This window comes from Panthera onca, chromosome D1, assembly GCF_046562875.1.
Source record: "Panthera onca isolate mPanOnc1 chromosome D1, mPanOnc1 haplotype 2, whole genome shotgun sequence".
Taxonomy (NCBI): domain Eukaryota; kingdom Metazoa; phylum Chordata; class Mammalia; order Carnivora; family Felidae; genus Panthera; species Panthera onca.
The window spans coordinates 10,141,463-10,163,525 of NC_138348.1; the positions used below are offsets into that span (position 1 = coordinate 10,141,463).

The 22,063-nt window shown below is 57.0% G+C and overlaps 1 protein-coding gene across 1 annotated transcript; it reads right to left on the reverse strand.

The window, feature by feature from the left end:
* Positions 1–2,739: 2,739 nt before the first annotated feature.
* Positions 2,740–21,978, reverse strand: CD5 (CD5 molecule). The gene is made up of 11 exons (XM_060606847.3): positions 21,752–21,978; positions 12,654–12,692; positions 10,121–10,432; positions 9,558–9,620; positions 8,964–9,296; positions 7,058–7,348; positions 6,285–6,410; positions 5,499–5,552; positions 4,505–4,624; positions 3,829–3,920; positions 2,740–3,491 (listed from the first exon to the last, which is right to left on the reverse strand). Exons 1-10 carry the CDS (start codon positions 21,801–21,803, stop codon positions 3,832–3,834), a joined length of 1,479 nt encoding a protein of 492 aa, XP_060462830.3. The 5' UTR covers positions 21,804–21,978; the 3' UTR covers positions 2,740–3,491; positions 3,829–3,831.
* Between the last annotated feature and the right edge of the window lie 85 nt (positions 21,979–22,063).

A 22,063-nucleotide genomic window follows, 5' to 3' on the forward strand; every position in this document is an offset into this window, starting at 1 on the left:
TCAAGTCAGCCCTTCTGCTTTTCCTTCCCTGCAAAGTGACAAGGACGGGCTGCCTGTGGACACCATGCAGGGATGCTGTGGATCGCCAACATTGGATATTCAGCAGGGCCAAGTGACCTGCATGAGCTCGTTGGGTCCTTTCAACAGTGCTTGGAGCCCCAGATCTGAAGCAGGGGAGGGAGACTGCATGATGGGTGGGCCGGGGACCAGGTCGCCTAGCCCGGGGGCGCGGGGGCAGGACCCGCTCCCGGCTGCCTGACTGCCTGCAGGGGCTCCTCCACTGTGCGATGCCTTTGTGGTGTCCAAAGCCGGCTGCCTTCCAGAGTCACACTCCTGAAAAAAGCTCGGGGGATCTAAGCCCACGTTGAGAATCCCTGGGCCTCAAAGTTTTAGGGCCTCCCCCGCCCCCCCCCCACCTCCTGAACTTTGGCCCTGCCTTGCAGATGTCCAGGACTAGGGACACAGGACACCAGGGAGGGCTAGAAGACAACTTGGCTTTGTAGGAAGAGGCCAAAAATCTCACTCTGGCAGCACAATCTGGTCCCTGGCTTGGCCTTGGTCCCAGAGTCGCGGCAGGGTGGCGGCACCATTTTCTGAGGAAGGGCTTGATGGAGAGATGCTTCAGCTGGTCATCCGGGGGCACGGGTGCCCCTGCTGCTCCTGGCCCTGCCTTCCCCGCAGGCCCTCCACACCTTAGATCTCGCAGACGCTCGCCACGCCTCTCCCAGCCCTGCATCTGCCGTGTGAAATCACCAGGCGCCTTCCCTGCCCACCCACCGCAGTGGGCCTCCCCTGGCCGCAGAGCCAGCTGCCCAAGGACACACCCTGAGTGTCAAATTTAGAGCCTCAAAGCGATTCCTGGCTTCAGTGAGCAGCGCCCTTCGCTGAGTTAGCTGGGGCCAGGCCGCTCGAAACCTCCTCTCGGCCATCACGTTAGTCCTGTTCTGTACTCCCAGATCTAGAGGCACGACAACCTCAAAGCTAGACTTGTTCCTGGTTACTCACGGTGAGCTTTCCTCTGGGGCCTCAGTCTCCCGGACTCCGCTCGAGGAGGGTGTGCTTGAGCCGGGTTGCACACTCACACCCCCCTGGGGGCGTCTCCGAGGCCGAGAGCGTTCCTATTCGACGGTCCAACCGAACAGGTAGATCTTTTTTTGGAGTGCACCACCCAAGCCTGCCACCACTTGGAAAACGAGGTTTCTAAAAAGATTTTTATACTTCAGCGCAGCTCCTTTGGTGGGGGGGGGGGGGGAGGAGGGGGGGTTGGGTGGGTTTTAAGCAGGCCATGGTTGTGTTGAGGCCGTGCAAGGTGGCCAAGCTAGAGAGTAAAGAGCTTTTATCACGAAAGGTGCTGGTCGCCCTGGAGGGACTGGGGGTGCAGCCTCCGCCCTGGAGGGACTGGGGGCGGGCTGCCCCAAGACGGGCCACTTTGGCTCACGGGCTATTTTGAGCTGAAGGCCATCAGACTCTGAGGGCTCCAGAGAAGCTTTTGCCCCTCCCTTTACTACATGGAAGAATCTAAATTGGAGGTCTTTCCAGAATAAGTGCTCTTGCCAGAGATAAATGTTATCTGAGCGACCCATCTGTACGGCGGGGCAAACACCCGATTCCCAAACATCTGCTCTTTTTATCGCCCCGCGAAGTGCAGTGCGTTCCTTCCCTTGAAGTCCTAGAGCCCTACCCCTTCTCCTGAGTTCAGAATGACACAGAGACCTCATGTGGTCCACGTTTGGGATTTCCATGTCTGTGTGGATGCTCCGTATGGATGCCGATTACGTTTGGTTTTCTCCCGTTGATCGGGCTCATGTCAATTTGGTTCCGAGTCCAGCTCGAAGGACCTCTGAAGAGACAGGAATTCTTGCTGCCCGACAGCCCTCCCGAAGAAGGCTCTCCGGTCCCTTTTGAGGAACCCCTCCCCCACCTGCCAAGTGTAGGAAGGTGACTGCGTGCCCCTGGTTCTGGATCCCCAGCGTGTTTGGGGGCAGATCAGAGAGCTGGGCTTGGCCACTGGGCTCTCACAGGACTCTGGGCCCTGGGCAGGGGAGGACAGGAGGCCTGGGTGGAAGGTGTTGGCAGGGCGCTGACTAGATTCTTCTGGAAGGCCAGTACCCCTGGCTCCCCTGATTCTGTGGGCGCCCCTCCCCCATATCCTTCTAGTAACTTCCTGTCGCCTTTTCAGAGTTGGCATCTGCAGCTTGGGCCGTAAAGAGCTTTTGCACCCAGTGAATACAGTGACAGATCGCGTGGAGGAAGGTCCCAGATCCAAGATGCCTTCTTAGGGGACCGGTGCCCAAGGGCTTAGCGGGGCCCCACGTGGCCTCTGCCTTTACTGGATCTTCAAGTTCCCAGTGAGATGCCCCCACTCTCGCTCATCCTTCCTTCCTTTTGCTAAGGAAACCCAGGCACTCACTGCAGGGTAATGCATGCACGTGTGCGTGTGCAAGCATGATCTCTCTCTCTCTCTCTCTCTCTCTCTCAAATAAATACACTTAAAAAAAGAAGTTAGGGCGTCTGGGTGGCTCAGTTGGTTAAGCATCTGACTTCGGCTCAGTTTATGACCTAGCAGTTTGTGGGTTCAGGCCCCGCGTCAGGCTCTGTGCTGACAGCTCAGAGCCTGGAGCCTGCTTTGGATTCTGTCTCTCTCTCTCTCTCTCTCTCTCAAAAATAAACATTAAAAAATAAATACATAAAAGATTAAAAAAAAAAAAGAAGTTAACTGTGATTGGCTGAAACCACTACAGCTTTGAACTTTAAACTGCTGTTGGAAATAAAACCCCAAATCGTCTAGGGATTTCCTAGGTGCCCCCTTTGTGCCAGGCAGTGAGGTGGCACTTCGGGCTTGGCAGCCAGCGGCCCCAGAGATCTAGTGTTCTCTGTTAGAGAAGACGTCTTGGAGCGGGGGTGGGGGGCGAAGGGGGGGCGAAGGGTGGCCGCAGAGGGAGGGTAGCGATGGGCTCCGAGGCAGGTGGCAGTTGCGGGCCACACAGTGGCTTTGTTCAGGGTGTGAAGTCCTCTGACCACAACAGCCACACCGATGTCCCCAGAGGGGTCCGGGGGCCGGACCCTGGACAGAGGATGTGAGGCCCCCTAGTTCTCAGGAAGTAGAAAAGCTGTTATTTACAAAGAACATATTAAACATCCACTGGAGAACTGAGCCCCCACCCCCACGGCAGAGAGGCTCTTCCTTGTTTGTCCTCACTGGGGGCAGAGTCTGAGGACAGAACTGATTCCTCTCGGTGCTGCTCCCCGCGTGTCTGTCTCTGGGCTCTGCCTTTCACGGCCCCCGCACTCAGAGGCGCAGCCGAGCTGTTTGGGGGGTCCTCACTGGGCCAGGCTCCCGCGGCATTCGGCGGCAGGGACGTAGGACATGTCTGAAGGCACCCTTGCCTCGGTCCATTTCCTGGTTTGGGGCAGAAATAATTTCCAAGGGGCGAATGCAGAGTGTTCCGGAAAAAGGTCGGGCTCTTGCCGTGCTGTGCCTGGTGCTGGTTCTGTGGGGTGAGAAGGGAAGGAAACCTCACACCCTGGAGATGGTTCAGGGAGGTGGGGGGACAGGCCCCAAGCCCCCGATCTGATGTCAGGGACAGAGGGGTGTAGGTCCATCAGGAAGTTCACAGGGGCTCCTTTGGGTGGCCTTCTCAGATGGACTTTAGGAGGAGGTGTTAAGGTCGACGATCCTTCTGCCATAATTGCCAAATCAGCGCCCATCCCCTAAATTGTTAGCGTTATCCTCTCTCTCCACAGGAGTCAAGATGTGCCGAGTCCCCCGCTCTGGACGGGCAGGGTGGGCAGGAGGGGAGGAACGGAGGGCCGGGGAGCCGGGCTCACCTTTCACAGCCTCTGAGCCCCGTGCAAATCGTAGTCACTGTCGGAGGAGTTATCGGGCTGGGTGGAAACACGATGCAAGGCCCCTTCCAGAGCTGCAGAAAGAACAGAGGCCATTTGCAGCAGGCTCTATCCCCCCAGGCCACAGAGAGAAAGAGAGAAAGCCCAGAAGCCCGTGGGGGTTTGAAGATCACAGGGGCTCTATGAGCTGGTGGCTGGACAGTCCCGGATCTGTTTTGATCAAATCAGCCAGCATTCACTAATGATACTGAACTCCAGGCTCCCTGGGGCTTAATTGTTAGTGCCAGTCAGGGAGCATTCGATACAGGGCTCCTGCAGGCCGCAGATAGCTCTGTTCTGCCTCCAAGGAATCCGAGGGGCCTCGTTTACCATCCGGCCCTCAAGGCCCCGCAGAGAAACAGGCCTGTTAGGTCACAGCGGTGCCGCGGTTAATGGCATCTCCAGCTTCTTCTTCTCTCTAGTTGAGTGGCTCATGGTCTCCGGGGGGACAGCTCAGGCCTGTTAAGGCCGTATCCCTTCCGTACCCTGCTGTGACCGCTGTCAAAGGGCAATCAGAGCGCCCCCCACCTCCCGTCCCCGGGGGCATCGCTTCTCTGGGCCATCGCGTGACCTGTGCTCCCACCTGCCTTCATCCCCGGAAGCATCGGCCGCTGCTCACCTGGGCAAGCAGAGATGTGGGAGTTCCTAGGAGGGTGACTGTATTCATTCTCCACGTGTGACACTGTGGGGTTCTCAACCTGGGACCGGACGGTGGCCGTGTGGTTGCGATGGAAAGACACTGAACAGGTGCAGGAGATGGTGTCATTAGCCTGGCTGCTCTGTCCTCTTCCTCCTTCCCCACAGGTGCCCAGAATTTCCATGGCACCCACAACTCCTGGGATGCATCCCTCTACTCCTTTCTTCCAGGGCAGGCTCACGCTTGCAGGGGTCAGACTTTTAGAGCAGCTGGGGGTTGACCAGCAATCTGATTGGCGGGATGGGCCTTCAGCTGGTCAGTTAGTGATTCATCAAACATGTATTAAGCAGGGAATTGGAACACAAGTGATAGGGGCAGATGCAGTCCCTCCTCTCCTGGAACTGAGGGCTTTGTCTTGTAAAACAAAACAGAACAGGACAAAAACCCTCCACAACACGGAGCCTTCTTGAAGGATCTGACCCTTGACTTGCAAAAGGGAAGGAAGAACGTGGCGTGGAAAATGGGAGGGGGCCATAATTCCATCCGTTAGGGCGGTCTAGGAGAGAGGATGAAGAACGAGGGTAGAGGACGGGCTAGTTGCTTCAAAATGTTTTAACACTGGCCTTTTAAAGTTGTTCCGTGATAAAGCTAGCTTGGCCAACCTTTCTTGCAGAAATGCCCGTTAAGGTTCTGATAAGTCCTGAAATAAAGAACCAACTCTAATTTTGCTTAACTCCTCCACGTCTAAACCTATGTGATCATGGAGTCCTCCTTTCGGAGCACCACCTGTTCACACCTGTTGACCACAGTCCCACCTGAGGACACCTGGTGACCACAGCCCCACCTTAGGTGAGCACGGTGGAGGTCAGAGGCCTCAAGTAGCTGCTGGCTCCTCCATCTGTGGTCAGCAGTGAGCCGTGACCCCTGTGGACACTGGCTGGGGCTGAGGGAGGACTTTGCCTCTGGGGACACTTACTGTTCTGGTTCATTCCTGTCGGGCCAATCCACTGGCGCTGCTTCTTCTGGCGGACTGGGCGACAGGAAAGGCACGTGAGGACAAGGGCTGGGCAGGGATCGTGGGAGGGAAGGATGGGGGGGAGTAGGGGGTGAGGGACTGGAGAAGGGAGGCAGGTGCAGCTGAAGGCAGGACTGCTGAACTTTGCCCCCTGAAGTCTTTCAGGGTCTCAGTTTTCTGACTTGCTCAGGACGGTACCTGGACCAATCTCATGCCGAAGGAGCTGGTCTAGGGGCTGCTTCTCCAAGAGAAACAACCACAGGGCTTTAGAACCAGAACCTAGGAGGGCGCTGGGGACCTGGCCAACACTGTACCCCTCCAGGCCTTCTCTTTTCAGCCTCTCTAATCTCGCTTCCTGTCCCTGAAGAATTTTCTCCAGAGTTCTGCAAGGCTAGGATAACAGCCCCCTATATTCACGACAATCGCCCATTAGATGGATGAACAAACTGAGGCTCAGAGAGGAAGCGGCACAATCAGCATCCTGTGGCCGCTAGGGGGTGGAGCCAGGCCTGGGACGTATCCCCGGAGGCTGGGGGCGTGCCCCAGTCTGAAGAATGGCCACGCCCTCCCCCGGTGTGCGCCAATCGGCACTTCTTACCATGTTCCTGACTTTCTCTTTCTGTTCCTATGGGCAGGAGAGGGGTGGGGCTGGGCGGGGCTGGGTGGCGAAGCAGAGGTGCCCTCCCGCCCACCCGGCTCCTCTTAAAGGGGCTTGAAAGGGAGGGCGTTTGGGGCGCCCGCACCTACATTTCTTCACCAGTTTTCGGTAGGCATGAGGGCCGCACACGACCAGCAGCACGGCCAGGAGCACAAGGCCCAGGATGATGCTCATCACGGTGCCTGCGCCCGGGCCTGCTGGGTTTGGGTCATGGCCTGGGGGAGACAGAGACGTCAGGGCGGTCCTGCCCGGGGTATCGGAACTGTAGGCTCAGAGAGAAGCTATTGGCCAGTTGGCTCCCCCGCCCCATCTGTACCCCTGCCCTTCCCTCTTGCTCCTTGCAGTAATTCACCAGCTTGTCCGGAAGGCAGTTATCTCCTCCTCCTCCTCTCCCCACTTTCTCGAATTCTCTGTTACCCATTCATCTGTCCCCCATCTGTCATCCAGCAATTCATCATCCAGCTATCATTTGCCACTCTTGTTATCAACTATTTAACTTCCTACCCTTGCCCATTGCTTATAAGTGATCACCTTGCCATCATATTCTAATTGCCATCCATCCATCCATCCATCCATCCGTCCATCCCTCCCTTTCACGCATTATTCTATTACCATTTCTCTCTTGCTTTTCTATCTTCCATCCTGGAAGAGTAGAAGATAGGATGAAAATTCCCTAGTTCATTGTGGTCAGTCTCCTATGTGCCGTTCATGTTCACTGCTGAGCACAGTCGCCCCTTCTCCCCCATTTGCCACCTCTCCATCCTTTTCTAGGGCTCCGGGGCTCCTGGATCCTGTCCTTCAGCAACATGCTCACTGACTAGGTTCTAGAGAGAAAACCCACCGTGGGCTGTGGCCAACTCACATGTGACAAACACCCTCCTACAGTAGGCTTTTTTCTCTTGAAGCTGATAGCACTGGGACAGCTTCTCCTGGGGACAGAAGAGCCCATGGGAGGTCTCGATGGCATCCAGCACCCGGTAGGAGTCGACGCTGCCGCACTGCAGCTCCTGGCACACCTCCTCCCACCGCGCCGTGCCCTTGGGCCGGGGGCTGTCGCACAGGACTTCCCACTGCTTGCCCTGGCGCACCTCCACGGACCCCTCACACAGGCTGCGGCGTCCCACCAGGCGGCTCTGCACCTTGGGCTGGAAATCTGGAGAGGGGACGCAATGGAGGTCAGGTGGGAGGTTTGGAGGGAGCTCCCTTGGCCCCTGGCCTACACACCCCGCCACGGGGGCCCCAGGTCGCAGGCCAAGAGGGGGCCCCGGCAGAGCCCAGCTCATGGGCGGCTGGGAGCACCTTTCTTCCTGTCCTTCGCTCCTTCTTGCATCTTCTGGCATTTCCCCCATCAAGCTCTTTCCCTGGCACCTCTGGGCAGCGGCCGGTAGCTATCTGGAGGCCTGCGGGCACCGGCGCTTTCAGGGGAGAATCTGGCGTAGGGGAGACGCCCCCGGCAACCGCGGGAGGGAGTCGGCGCCCGAGCAGGTGGAGGTAAGAGAGGAGCAGCGAGAAACAGGCTCCTCCTGGGTCCACTTCCCTCTGGGAACCATTCTCATTTTCCTGCTGCTCCTTGGGGGAGGGGGCCGGGTGGGAGTGCTTTTCCCGAAAGGAGAAACTGAGGCCCGGGATGGGACAGAACCCAGGAATCCTCTGCCCAGCCTCGAGGGGTGGGCTTTCATGAAAGGGCCTGGTCCTTTCAGAGAGAGACACCAAATCCATTTCTGCTTGTCAGGGTGGGGCCTGGGGTCCACGGCTGGGGTCCTCAGCTGAGGCCCCCCCTGAGCGGAGGCTCAGGGTAGAGTGACTTGTGATCTCACCGGCTTGGCCAGTTTCCATAGCAACATCCGTCTTCAAGGCCCTAGTAAGTGTTCTATTTAGAAAAGCCATTCAAAGGCAAGGCCTCTGGGTCTGTTTTGCAGGCTGTAGCCTGCTGGAGGGCAGGGGTGGGTGGGGCTGAGAGCCAGAACGTTTTTTTTCCCTCATCAGGCCAGGAAACCCTGGGCCTGGGGTGGGGGTGGGGGGCGTGGAGGGGGCTGCTTCTACCTGGAGGGGCAGTGTTTTCACTCATTCACCATAAGTATCCACCTGGGCTGGGGGTGGGGAGGTTGGCGGATGGGGAGGGGAGGAGTGGGGGTGGGAGCAGGTCTGCTAATGGGATAGCCCAGTGGTCCGGGGCAAAGCTTCCTAGATTCATGCATGCACCTCCCGCCCCGCCCAGGACCCTGCTGGAATGCAGATCCGGGTCAGTCCAGGACCACACTTTAGGCAGCCAAGGCTGAGACAGGTGGGGGCCTGGAGTGACACCGCTGGAGTAGAAATCCCAGCTAGTGCTCTGGGATGCTGGGCAAGACATTTAACTTCTCTGAGCCTCAGCTTCCTCATCTGTAATGTGGGCATAACAGCAGCCACTTCCTTGGGTTGTTGTGAAAATGAACGAATGTCCTGGGAGCGTCCCTGGCCCCATGTGAGTCCCGGGGAGGTATGACTTCTTACAGTCTGGACTCCACTAGAACCCTCCGGGGATGGGAACCCACCGCTTCCCAAGGCGTGCTAGGATTATTCTCAATCTGACCTGCGGTCCTGGTTTTGGGGTCCCCTAGGCCTCCCTCTTTGGCCTCCTCCCCTCAGCCACGTCGGATACCCAGGCTTCTGGTTGCCCTCCCGTTCATAGTGCCCAGTGCCCTTTGCTACATGCAGGGGTTTCCAGACACAGGCGTTGACTGACCGTCTGGGGGCGCCCCGTCCGGTCCTCACCGGGCCTCACTCACCAGAACAGACGATGGCCAGAGCTTGGCCGCCCTCACGGGGCTGGACTTTACTGAAGCACTGCTCCAGGGAGGCACAGCTCGTGTTCTGGATCTTCCATTGAATTGGCAAGGGCCTGCTCTCCTCTGGGTCTTGGGCCCTGGCGGCGTCCTCCTCTGGCAGATGCTTCAGGAAGGAGCCGCACTGGAGGGCCTCACAGATACGGTTCTCCAGGTCCTGGGTCTTGTCCTGCGCCTCGTAGCTGATGGCACCACCCCGGCTGCCCCAGTAGAACTCCACGACGCCGGCACACCGCAGGCCCCCGGGCCCTGCCACCAGCTGCAGCCTGGGAGGGGCTGCGGGGGGAGACAGAGGGCAGCAGGCCTGAGCTCGGCGGGGCTGGCAGTGGGGGCTTCCTTGCTCCCGGCCCTTTGGCTCTAACACAGGGACAAATGGAAGACTGGCCGACAGCCGTGGGAGGTGGTGAGGCCCCATATTGCACGGGACAAACACGAAGCCTTTCCACGTTCGTCTGAAACTCAAAGGCAACTGGGCATCCTATGTTTTCATTGGCTAAATACAGCACCCTGCCCCCAGGGACCTCGGAATCCTCTTACCTGTGGGCTGTGGAGTGGTTGTGGGTGGGGGGGTCGTGGGAGGAGGTGCTGTCCTGGGCGGCTCTGCAATAAAAAACACTCTGGTGAAGGAGGGACAAGAGCCCTGGGGAGGGAGGACTGGAGGTTTCAGGGAGAGAATGTGGGATCAATGGGGAGCGCTGGGAGCCCCTGGCAGTTTTGAGAAAGACCTGAAAGTCAGGATTTAAGTGCCACTGGCCACGTGAAGCCCACTTGCCCCACACGTTGTCTCTAGGCCTCCTGTGGGGCGGGCAGCACCAGCCCATTTCGCGGTGGGTACAATGAAGGTTAAGAGGAGACCTTAATGTTAGCAATTGGCAGAATCCGCTTTTGGGCCTCTTCCCTCCCACCAGACAGGTGCTCCCTCCCCCAAGCCCTCCCCCTCCAGTTCCCCAATGGTGTGTGTTTCTTTGGCGGGGGAGGTTGCTGTCAATCAGGAGCTCCCTTCCACCTGCCTGCTCAGGCCCCAGATCCCAGGCCCCGGGGCAGCCTCCTCGGGGCTGGTACGCAGGCCGAGCACACTGTGTGGCCGGCTAGTTACCCACCCAGGCAGATCAGGCCCAGAGGGTCCCTCTGGTTTGCGTTGCTGAAGCTGCAGTTGGAGAAGGACCCCACGAGTCCGTGGCAGGTGATCTGGTTCTTGGGACTGTTGAAGTCAGGGAAGTGGGCAAAGGCCACGGCCTTCCCGCAGGACAGCTGGCGGCAGAGATTCGAGGCCTGCTTGGGGTCCTCCCAGTGGTTCGGGTTCTTCCCCCAGCTCCGGCTAGACACCGTGTGCCACGGTTCGTTCTTCTTGAAGGAGACCTCCAGCTGGCCCTGGCAGTGCGAGTTGGAGCTTGTCAGTCTCACCTGGAACCCTGGGGGTCAAAGAGGTGTATGCGGGTGGGTCAGGATGGGAAGGGCCCTCCGTGGGGGACCCCTCACGGCCTTCACTCCACCGGGTTCCCATGCCCAGCCAGGCTGTCTTCTGACCAACCCCCTGCCCCCGGCTGCCTGCCTCGATCCTGGGAGCTCTGGGGCGCTGCGGGGACTTCCCACACACTGGGGCGGTCCCCCGAAACCGGACCCCAGAGGAAGGGGCTCGAGACCTCGGAGCCGACGGGAGCTCGGAATGGCAGGTTCTCAGCCCCCGTTCTCCAGCGGGATCGCCCCACTCCTGCAAATTCTGTTTCCATAGAAATAGGGCCTGGCACCCGTTTGGATTTTTCTAACTTTTAAATCAACTTTGTGAACACGACTTATACACAGTGAAACGCACTCATTTTAAGGGCACTTGCTCAATGGAATTTGACAGAGGTACAGCCACGTGTAAGCACCACCACGCTCGAGTTGCAGCCCGTCTCCGTCACCCGGAAAGTTCCCTGGTGTCCCTTGGGCAGTCAGTTGCCCTGAATCCCGCCTCAGGCGACCACCGATCTGCTTTCTGTCGCGAAAGAGGAGTTTTGCCTCTTCTCAGACGTTATGTAAGTGGACTCGTTACCGTGTGTTTTTGCTTTTGCCGTTCTGTGTTTTTTGTCTGGCTTCTTTCTCTCCGTGTTTGCGGTTTCTCTGCATCCTGACATGTCTCACCTTCCTTTCTATTGTGGAATAGTGTCTCACTGCGTGGCCAGGCCACTGTCTGTGCATCGAGCTGCCATTTGGTTGCGGTGAACAAAGCCGCACGGAACATTCCTGAACGGATGTCTGTCTGTAGGGGCACGTGTTCCGTTTCTCTTGGGTGAATACCTAGGAGTGGAATCGTTGGATGATAGGTAGGAACACGGAGGGTGTGATTTTATAAAGCTCCGTGAGAGGGAGAATAAGGGTATATATTTGCTTCTGCGTAGATTCTGAAAAGGGAGACAAGAAAGGAATCCATGTGGCCGTCACCTGGGGTGTTAGGGTGAGGGAAGGACTGGGCAGATGGGAAACAGAAATGGAAATGAGATTCTTCACTGTAGGTCTTTTTATATTTTTAAAGTTTTAAGCCAGGCAACTGTATTACCCTATTCAAGACTTTTTTTTTTTTTTTTTTTTTTAATGTAAAAAGATTTTTCCAAGTGATTGGGAGGTAGAGATTTTCCCTGGTTGGAAACTTATGATCAGGCTGCCTTTTTCTTCTAGGCTTGGGGAGCAGAAGCACGGGGCTCGCTAGGGCTTGCCAAGGTCACTAGACTAGTTAGAGACGAAGGGGACTTGTTCCAACACCTGACATTGGCAAGATATTCTGAAGCTTTCCCTCCAGCGAGCAGACTAACTGAATCCCCACCAGGGAACAGATTTTTCTCCCCATTTTATAAGTGGGGAAATTGGGGCTTATAGAGGACAAGCCACTTGCCAGAACTCACAGCTAGGATGCCTCTGTAGGCCCGCCAAGGCCCCTGCGGCCCCTTCTGGTTGCACATGGCTTCGTGAGACTCTAGCCACGTTTATCCCAAAATACATTCAGCATGATGTTATCTTAGGAGATGTGAAAACGTGAGGTCTGGGGTGAAGTGAATCTGAGAACTGCTGAGTTAAAAAACAAAAACAAAAACATTTAACAGGTTTCTTCCCTGCAGGACTTCTCAGGGGCTTTCCTAGCCGGCACACTGGTTCAGTCTCCAGTGAGTGACATGATGTTGCCTACCTTTTATCCAACATGTTCCATGGAACCTTGTTTGGGATACACTAGCCTCTTAAAGTCCAACCTCGAAGGCAGGGCATTCGATCTACTTTACAATCTTGTGCCGCCTTTCTGTGCGGCCTCGGCTGCAAATACACTTGACCAGGGAGATCCGGCAGGACTGAGAAGGAAACAGGACTCTGCAGGGTGCATTTATGGGCCAGTATGTTTTCTCTGTATGGTGAGTGGGTTATAATGATAATTATCATGAGGACTGGCATTTTGTATGGTGCCTTACGGCCATCGAGGGCATCCGTCCGCACATGGGCATCTAAGTGTGTGTGTGTGTGTGTGTGTGTGTGTGTGTGTTGGGGCTCGCTCCCTCTGTGGGGTGGGGTTCACCCTGGCAGGTCCCCCTACAGCCTGATGGAATCACAGTCCCGCCCCACCCCCCGTCACCCCCTGCTCCAGGCCTCTGTATGGCCCTTCCTTACCTGAGTTCTCCAAGTTGGGCCCTCCCAGGCAGGAAGTGACTGCAGAAAGGAGAGAGGAAGATCAGGAAGTGGAACCTCCTTCCTGCCAACCCCCCCCTTACACCCTGAGCACACAGCCTGAGCAGTGGCCTCTTCTGCGCCCCCCAATATGGGGTCCAGAGGCAGGGAGTTTCATACTACACGTCAGAACCCCTAGGAGGGTCGTAAAACCAATTTCGTGGGTTGCAACGGTCAATTTTTTTTCCTGTTTTTAAACTTTTCTTTTAAAACGAACGTCAGTAACATTGATTTGCCTTTAGCGCACAGATCTATAAATGTTAACACATACATAGATCCGTCTGATCACCCTCTTGGTCAAGGTAATATTTCCATTGCCTCCCAACGTTTCCGCGGGCTATCCCCTTGTAGCGACGTGCAGGCTTACAACCATTAATCTCTTAAAAATTATTTAGTAATAGCAACCATCAAATCTTGACAAACTGAAATGAACTAGAACAGAGAACGGCTGTGAAGATAGGGATCACTTCTTAGTGCATTCGGCTGCAACGTAAAACTGTCACGGGCGTTGCTTTCAATCTAAAAAAAAAAAAAGTTCGAAATTCAGGGGCGCCTGGGCGGCTCAGTCGGCTAAGCGTCCGACTCAGTTTCGGCTCAGGTCGTGGTCTCACAGTTCGTGGGTTCAGGCCCCGCATCGGGCTCTGCGCTGACAGTGTGGAGCCTGCTTGGGACTCTCTCCCTCTCTCTCTGCCCCTCCCCTGTTGGTGCTCGTTCGCGCACTTGCTCTTTCTCTCTCTCTCTCTCAAAAGTAAATAAAGCCGTTAAAAAATAATTAAAAAAAAAAAAAAGCTTGAACTTCCTGGTTGTAGAGAACCAGAGAAATGACCCAGAATGGGCAACCCGGGCAACATTTGTTACTTCTTAGTCTCCCCATGGCGGGATAGGAATGGCAGCGATTTATTTTTAACAGCTCCCAGCTCCTAGAGGAGGAAGTCGAAGCTCAGAGAGGTTGGGGCTGGCTCAACGTAAGGCACAAAGGGGTCAGGGCCACTGTCCCAGCAAACACGGGTCTTAGGGATCTGACCTCCCCTCTGGCGTGGCTCCTGCCCAGGCACGTTCGACGGTAACGTGGGCCAGTTGGGACGTCGGGCCTTCTCCCAGCCCCTTCTGACTGCAGAGTGGGAAGATCACGGAGCAGCCTGTGGCCAGTTCATCTGTGGCTGCCGTGGAGGTTTGATTTGGGCCGGCAAGGGACGGGGCGGGGGGCACGGTCGTGTGGCCTCAGAGCCCACCCCCCGGGTTTGCCACTCAGGTTTGTCAGGCATGAAGTAGGTGCTTTGATTTCCATCTGCCTGACTCCCGGACTTGCTTTCTCGACTGGGAACGAGGGTCACTACTTTACAGAGCAAATAGTTCCGTTTAAGTTGCTTTGGGGAAATTACTGTCGGGTGTTAAAAATGTGTTTTGGGCGCCTGGGTGGCTCAGTCGGTTAACCGTCTGGCTCTTGACTTAGGCTCAGGTCGCGATCTCACAGTTGTGAGTTTGAGCCCCGTGTCTGGGCTCACTGCTTTGTCGGTGCAGAGCCTGCTTGAGATCCTCTGTCCTCCTCTCTCCACAGATCCTTTCTCTCTTTCTCAAAAATAAGTCAATACGAAAAAGAAACACAGGTGTGTTTAAAAAAGCCTGTTTTTGCCTGAGTGTTCTGGAGGCGGTGGTAGCATTTTAAGGGAAGACATGCTCCAGCCAGCCAGCCCTCTCCCTGCAACCAAGACCCCTTGTGATAAAGCCGTCACGGCACTGTGATGCTCAGGGCCGGTGTCACCGCTGGTGGAGCTGGTCAGGACTGGGGAGGACGGCGGGCCTCCCGGGGAGGAATGGCTGCCTGTCTGGGATGCTTGGAGAGCCAGGGAAAAGGGGACTCACCACTTCTCTCTCCCCCTGGACACCGTCACATTCCCAAGGTCACCACAGTCAACATTCATTATTAATAGAAGCGAGCAATTATTGAGCACCTACTGTGTACTCAGCACTCAGGGCGGTTCCTTATGGACATCATTATTAATCTCCCATACGGCTCCATGATGTGAGTTGAATCCAATCATGGTGTAGATACTGGGAGAGGGGAAAATGCTCTGTCCAGGCAGACACTGCCAACGACTGGATTCAAACTGTGAGTTTGCCTTCCGAACCCATGCTCTCTGTCACCTAGTTGTGTCTCCAAAGTGCCGCGTTTGGGGATGCGGAGATGAACGTGCCCGAGGCCCTGACCCCGAGGCGCTGGAACCCTCAGACATTGAATCCTCTGCGGGCGGGGGGTGGACCAGACCATTCTTGCAGATCTCACACAGAATGGCCCAGGCCCTGCTTAGAGAACATTCTTGGGCAAGACTGAACAAACTAGAGAACCAAGTAAAGTCCCTAAATGCTCTGTGGAGGAAGGGTTTCTAGGTAGCCCAGGGCTTTGTCTCTCTCTGGGTGCCTGATGTTCTCAGTAGGGCAGCATTTCCTGGCTCGTCCCTCATCCGGGCATCTGTACACATTAATTCTCTCAAACTTCACCATAGCTCTATGCAGTAGGCATTATCGTTTTGATCCCCATCTTATGCGTGAAGAAATGGAGAAAGATTGGCCAACTTGCCAAGCCGCTGATGACCGTTGGGGCCGGTTCTCCAAGCCAGGCCATCTGTCAGAGACTCTGTGCTCTTGACTGCTGGGTCACGCTGCCTCCCCTCCCTTCAGAGGGAAGGCTGTGACAGCCTGCCCCGTGTTTCACCAACATCCTGCATGCTTCGGGATGTGCAAACCTGATGAGAGGGAATGGACTTGAAATTCCGTTCAGTTAGTGAAACGTGCCATGGGGAGGCTTGTCCACGAACTTGCTCTGTGACCTTGGCCAGCCTCTCTGGACTTGGCTTCCTCACTGTAAAATGAGGAAGTTAGACTCCATGATCCCTCACCTTCCTCTCGGTTCATACCTCTCTGATCTATAATCTTTAGTTCCTGGTGTATCAGTGGCTGGCAGGGGGCCAGGCAGAAGCGGACGCTGAGATTCTGTGTGTCCAGAGACAGGTTCAGGTTTATCATTGTCCATGACACTTTTTTTCATTCTTTTAGCTGCTTCTCACAGGGGTCCGACCAACAACCTCCTTCCCTGGGACCCTGCAGACTGCGCTCAGGTTCTCTCTGAGACCTTCTGGGGCTGCGGCTTAGCCGGCCCCCCGCCTGCAGCCTGAGGCCCAAGGCTCTATGGCTGCAGAATCTGCAAACTGAAGCCTGGAGCCCCGGGAGACCATGAGGGACGCGAGGCATGGACGCGTGGTGTCATTTCCTAATCCGCCATCCACAACTACGGCCGAGCAGCTGGGGCCAGGAATGAGAATCTTCCAGAGGCCCCTTCCCTCCCCTGTCAGCCTTCCCTCCGGATCCCCACTATTTCGGGCTTGGAGTGGCCGAGCCCAGGCAGAGCGCAAGGCTGAGAAAGCCCGAGACAGAGAGAGAGAGAGAGAGAGACAGGCCGCGTTTTCGCTCTCCTGGCTCCTCTCTTCATCTCCGCATTTGCAGAGCGAGGCACCCTACTGTCACCCCGTGTCTGGAGGGCCCCCGCTTCAAACACATGATGGGCTCTGCAGCGAAGCACATGAATTTTCACACTAGGTGGGACGCGCGAGATTATAAATAGCCCCCCATTTGTTCAGGTCAGGATTTGCCCCAAGGGCGTTTTCCAGAAATCTACAAACGTTTTTTTGGGGGGGGGGGTTGGAATCGCAGATGCACGTTCGTGGGCCCGTGTTAGCGGTTCCACTTGGCGGTACTCAGCAGAGCTGGGACTGGGCCCAGGCTGGCCAGCCCCGGGCTCACTCACAGGCCCGGCGGGGACCCACGCACATTTGTCTTTGCAGCCACCATACGCTGGCAAAGCAGTGGAGGCATGGCGGCAGGGTCCCAGGGAGGGGCTGGGACACCACGGACAGTCACAGTGACAGCGAACGCCGATGGAGCTCTGACCTCGAGCAGACCCCAGGGCGAGCTTTCTTCATGGCAGACCCCACCTCCTCTCGACAGCCTCACTGAAGGGGGCCGTCACCACCCGGTTTCCCGGATCAGCCAGCGGACGGGCTTCGTGGGGCCTGGAGGTCCGAGGCTCCATTTTGCCATAAACAACGATTCCCTCGAATAGTCCACACACGTCTCACCGATTTACAGCAAACACCACACGTCGGGCTGCCTTCTGGGGGCGTTCTGGATTTTTCTTCCTTTTGTCCTCTGATGAGAAGCTCACTTGGAAGGTCAGAAGCCCCCCTTTTCTGAAATGACGCTAATCAGCGGAGCCGTGTCTAACCCGAGTCTGTATCAAGGCTTCAGGGAAACAGAGATCACAGAGGCCCCCGATTCCGTTTCTCCTTCGAGCACCAGACGAAGTGGTTGGTTTTTGATCAGGAGTCTTTTTATGTGCAGAACGTGGAGAAGAAGCCTGAGGGACTCTTCCCGCAGAAGAGACAGCAGATTTGGGCCTCTAATCCCGTGCAAGGGGCCTGCGCCGTCCCACCCGGCGGATGCCGGCCGATCGCCGGCAGGACAACGGGCACGGTCTACACTGTGATCGCTCTCTCGCTGGTGGCCTGCTCTGTCCGACTGAATTTGCCTGAATTTCATGCCACACGTGCGTCTCCAAGGTGACAGCGACAAGCCCTCCGTTTTGTTCAGAGCTTTGCACATCCCGAAGTTTTTTTGTACCCACAGCCCCGTGAGGACGGGCCCATGCTCGTTCTCATTTTTCAGATCGGGAAACTGAGGTTCAGAGAGGTCGAGCGACTTGCCCAAGGGCACACAGCTTGCAGATGGTGGGGTCAGGACAAGAAATACCATCATCTTCGCTTGGTAAGGCCCTATGGGAATCTGCCACCGGGAGAACAGGGAGCCTGCTTACCTCTGGCGTACAGATAGGGGAAACTGAGGCCAGTGAGGGAAGGGCTCACTCTAGATACCTCCATGGGAGTCTGCGGTGGTGCAGGACCCTTTTAGCCTCTGCCAACCACCACCAATTCCCTTCCCTGTCCCACCGCACCTGTCCCAGCTGTACCCCAAGGGAAAAGGGAGTCTCAGTGTCCCTGTGGGAACCGGATGTGATGATGATGGTGGTGGTGGTAGCTAGGGAGGAAGCGATTCAGGGCCATCATCTCTCATCATCCCTCAAAACCCCAAACCAGAAGTCTTTTTCTGGTGCATTTGGCGGGAAGGCATTTGCAGCCTTCATGGGTCTCTCTTAGTGTGAATTCGTGTTTCACTGAATGGGAACATGGGTGTTGCCCGACACCTTGTAGGCGTGCAACGAGCACCCAGCACATACACGGTATGACCTGCAATCTGGAAAATTCTGAGTTCCCAAATGATCTGGCCCGAGGCTCGGGATAAGGTGTGTGGACCTGGGAAGGTGAGGGGGACCATTCCTTTCGAGGGCACTTATCGCACTTCCCCTTCTACTCTGCCTGCACGGCCCCTCCCCCACCCAGCTGGGTGCCCACAGGCCCGTCTGCCTGGATCGTCCTCACCAGTCCCACCCAGTGTGAACACTCACTTCCTACAAGCATTTGCCCAAATATTATCTCCTTGTGAGATGCACTGCCCCCTCCCTGGGTAAGCACAACACCCCCCCCTGACCCCGCAGCACTCTCAATCCCCCAGCCCCACCCCACGCATGACCTCCCAGCACCCGGGCCATCACTGGTCTTCCCATCACACCCCGACTACTATCTTGGATCCACCAGGGGAGGGATCTCGATTGTTCAGTTGTGTCCACAGCACTTAGAATAGTGGCCGGCATATAGTAGGTGCTCAATAAAGCCTTGCTGTCTAAATGAATGGATGAGCCACCTTTAACAATTGCATTGTCCCTTAAGGTGGGCACGGTCGTCACCCCCAATTTTGAGATGAGGAGGCTAAGATTCTCGTGTTCTTGTCATCTGTGAGTGGCCCGATAGAAATCAAACTCCAGTCCGCGTTACTCCAAAGTCCCACAGGCCTTCACACACGCGCGCGTGCACACAACCCATATGCACACAAGGACGCACACAGCACGCTCGCACGGTTCATACACGCACCCACAATGCGTGCGCACACACGGAGTAGGTGACCCATCAATTTTATCAGGTGGAGTTGAGGTCCCTCCTCGGTCTCTGTGGGGAAAACCCTGCTGAGGTGTTGGTGTTGGACAGAGTGACCGGAAGGGCCAGGGACAGCCCCTGAGCCCCCAGGTCCCTCTATTCCCTGGGAAAAGCTGGCGGTTTTCTTTGCTCCCAGAACCAGCAAGACCCTCAGCCTCCACATCGTGGAACCGCGGGCCGGGCAGCCTGCTCGCAGCTAGAGCCCCTCTCCCCTCCTCTCCCATGGATGCCCAGCCCCTCTTGGGCCTGTCCTGACCATTGCCTGTGCCCTCGCCAACCCCTGGGGACACTTCCCTCTTTTCTCTGCCCGGCTGGCTCTTTCCTGCATCTGCTTGGCCACTGAGTCTCAGCTGTTGTTGTTTCCTTCGTTGTACTTAGCACGAGCTCTAGGAACTCGGGAGTGTTTGGGTGCCCTTGTCCAGGGCTGGCTGTCCCTAATGCGTTTACACAGAGCTGGACACATGCTGGATGCTCCATGAATATTCGTAGATGGAGAAACGAAGGCGTGAATAGTCTGTGCAAAGGGACTGGGGAACAGAAAGATCGATGGCCAGGCTAGCTTCTGGCAAGACTCTGCTTCCCCAGGTCCTCCGTCACCTTGTTTCCTGCTGACTCGACCCTGATGATGATGATGGTCACGATTACTACGACCATCAGTGTTTGCTGAGCACCTACTACCCTCTAACCGACCTTCCTACCAAAAGCCCTACGTTCATTGATTTGTTTAATCCTGATAAGTCTCTATGGGACCCCTGCTCTTTTATTATTCCCATTTTGCAGAGGAGGAAACTGAAGCTGACAGAGTGGTCCGAGGCCGCCCAGCTGGCAAGTGGCGGACCAGAATTCAAACGGCAGAGCCCATGACCTTGCCATGCTTCAGTGCTGGTGGCTGGGCCGGACCATCAGGGCTGCCTCCGCCCTTCTCCCCCTTCTAGGTGAGCCCCAGGCAGTTTGGGGTTAAGGACAACGACAGGAGGGAGCGGCTGTCACTGTCACCCCAGGTGTACCGCGGGCATCTTCATGCCCCAAAGGTCCCCAAGTTGCTGGCACAACCTTGAAGGCCAGCCAGGAGACGCAGCACCCCCAGGGGTCTGGTGGTGGGGCGTCTCCTCCTGGAATGGCTCAAAGGGTATGCGTGCTGTTTGCCCCCAGCCCCAGCTCTGGCCCTCGGGGTCCCCTGCCCTTGGTGCTCATATCCGCAGGTGGCAGTTGTGTTTTGCCGCCATTTTCCTACTTGTGGGAGTGGCTTTGGGGTGTCTGTGCTCTTCGGGGACAGGGAGCCTCCGTGACAGCAGGAGTGCTGGGCCGGGGTCGGCTCTGCTGCTCACTAGTGCCGTGCCCCAGGCTTGCCTCTCGGCTTTTCCGGAACTCAGTTTTCCTGACTGTAAAATGGGGGCAATGGGCCCGCCTACCTCATAGGCTGTTGTGAAGCTTACAGAAGAAAACGGCTTTACGCGTCTTTTGTAAGCTGTGACCCACCAAACGATGGGAATGTTTATTACCCACCAGTTCACACAAACACACACCGGGAACCATGAGCTCCTGGGGTTCCAGATGGTTCCCATACTCCCTGTGATGGGGCTGCCTCTAAGTCTCCCTGACTCTGGGCTCCACTGGGCTCCACTGGGCTCAGGGAGCTGCTCGATCCTGCCAGGACCTGGCCCCTTTGATGGCATTCGGATGGGAGACCCATGGAGCAGGGTCCCTCCCCCAGCCCCAGCTGGGAGCCCGGCCAGCCTCCCTGCTCCAGTCGGGTCAGAGGCCACAGGTCAGGGACAGCTGAGGGACCTCGGGGTCCATCCTAGGAATCCTCAGGGCCAAGGAAGCCCCAGCAGCTCCTCAGGAGGGTCCCACCTCCCTGGGGACATCTGCCCTGGGGACAGAAGGGATGGATCTCTTGCAGTTTCATGTTAAAAAGTGCCATGTGAGCCTGTGTGTGTGCACATGGGCCACCGTCCGTGTGCGGGGGGAGGTAAACCTACATTTGGAGACCATGTCTGGCCCGTGAAGACACACACACACACACACACACACACACACACACACACACATTTGTACCTACTCACACACATATACTCAAACGCTACGCCCCAGCCTGTCTGGGAGGGCCTGAGGCTCCCTGCTCAGGCAGGCCATGGTCCCCGCGTCCTCTCCCTCCAAACTGGGAAACCGCAGGCCCCTCCAGTTCCCACCCGTCCCGTAGGCAAGCATCTCTCTCGCCCCACGGTAACCCCCAAACCCTTGAGAAGGGGGGCAGACCTCGTCCAGTTTACCCCCTGCTTTTCATAAATGGGGAGACTACCAGCTTCCATCCACTCCCTCCCAGCAAACAGGAGGCCCCAGACTCACCCACCCCTCAGCTCCTCAGAGGCCCCGGGGGGCTTTCACCGTGGCCCGAGAGCGGACCCAAGTGCGTGCTCACGCCCTGGCTGGTGGGCCTGGCTGGGGCTCCCCTGGGACAGAGCGAGGGAGACTGGCACCTAAGGGTGCATGTCTGACACGCGCCCAGCTGTGTTCTCAGAGGCGGCCCCCACCCTGCCTGGGCCCACTGTGCTCGGAGCATCATCAGAACTGCCCAGGAGGCCGTGAGTCCCCGTCCCTGGTGCATCCAGGTAAAAGGTGGGCACTCAAGGTTGGGGGAGGGGTGGCGGTCCAGCTGCAGAGGACGCTGGGGCCAGACGGGCGCTGGACGACTTGATTTCTGGGCTGAGAGTCTGATGGGGGCACGGGTCCCACCTGGAAGGGTGCGGGAGTGAAGCAGAACGGGGGACGTGCGGTGAAGGGATGGGGTGGGGGGGACCAGCAGCGCAGCCTCAGCCCTCCCTGATGGTCCAGAGAGGTGCCATGTGGGCCTGAGTCAGACCAGAACAACAACTGGCATCTTCTCCCTTGCACCCCTGAGTCCCAGTACCCGGTACATGCCCCAGGCGGGGTACTCACCCAGCACCCCCAGCAGGTACAGGGCGGCTAATGGTGGTTGCTGAGACCCCATGGGCGCGGCCTCCTCCTGCCTCAGCCTCGCCAAGCTCGGCACCTGTGGGCGCAGGGTGTCTGGTTCCCGTGTCTCCCTCTCAGGGAGGAGGGGTGGGGCGGGCCGGCGCGGGCAGGGGTGGGACAGGGGAGCAGGCAGCGTGGGGCCTGCGTCATCCGTGTTTGAAGTTGAACTGTCAACTTCCTCCTGGCAAAACCATCTGCCCCAGTTCGAATGGCGGCCCTGGCCCCTGCCAGCTTCCTGCCTGAGGCGCGCCGGGC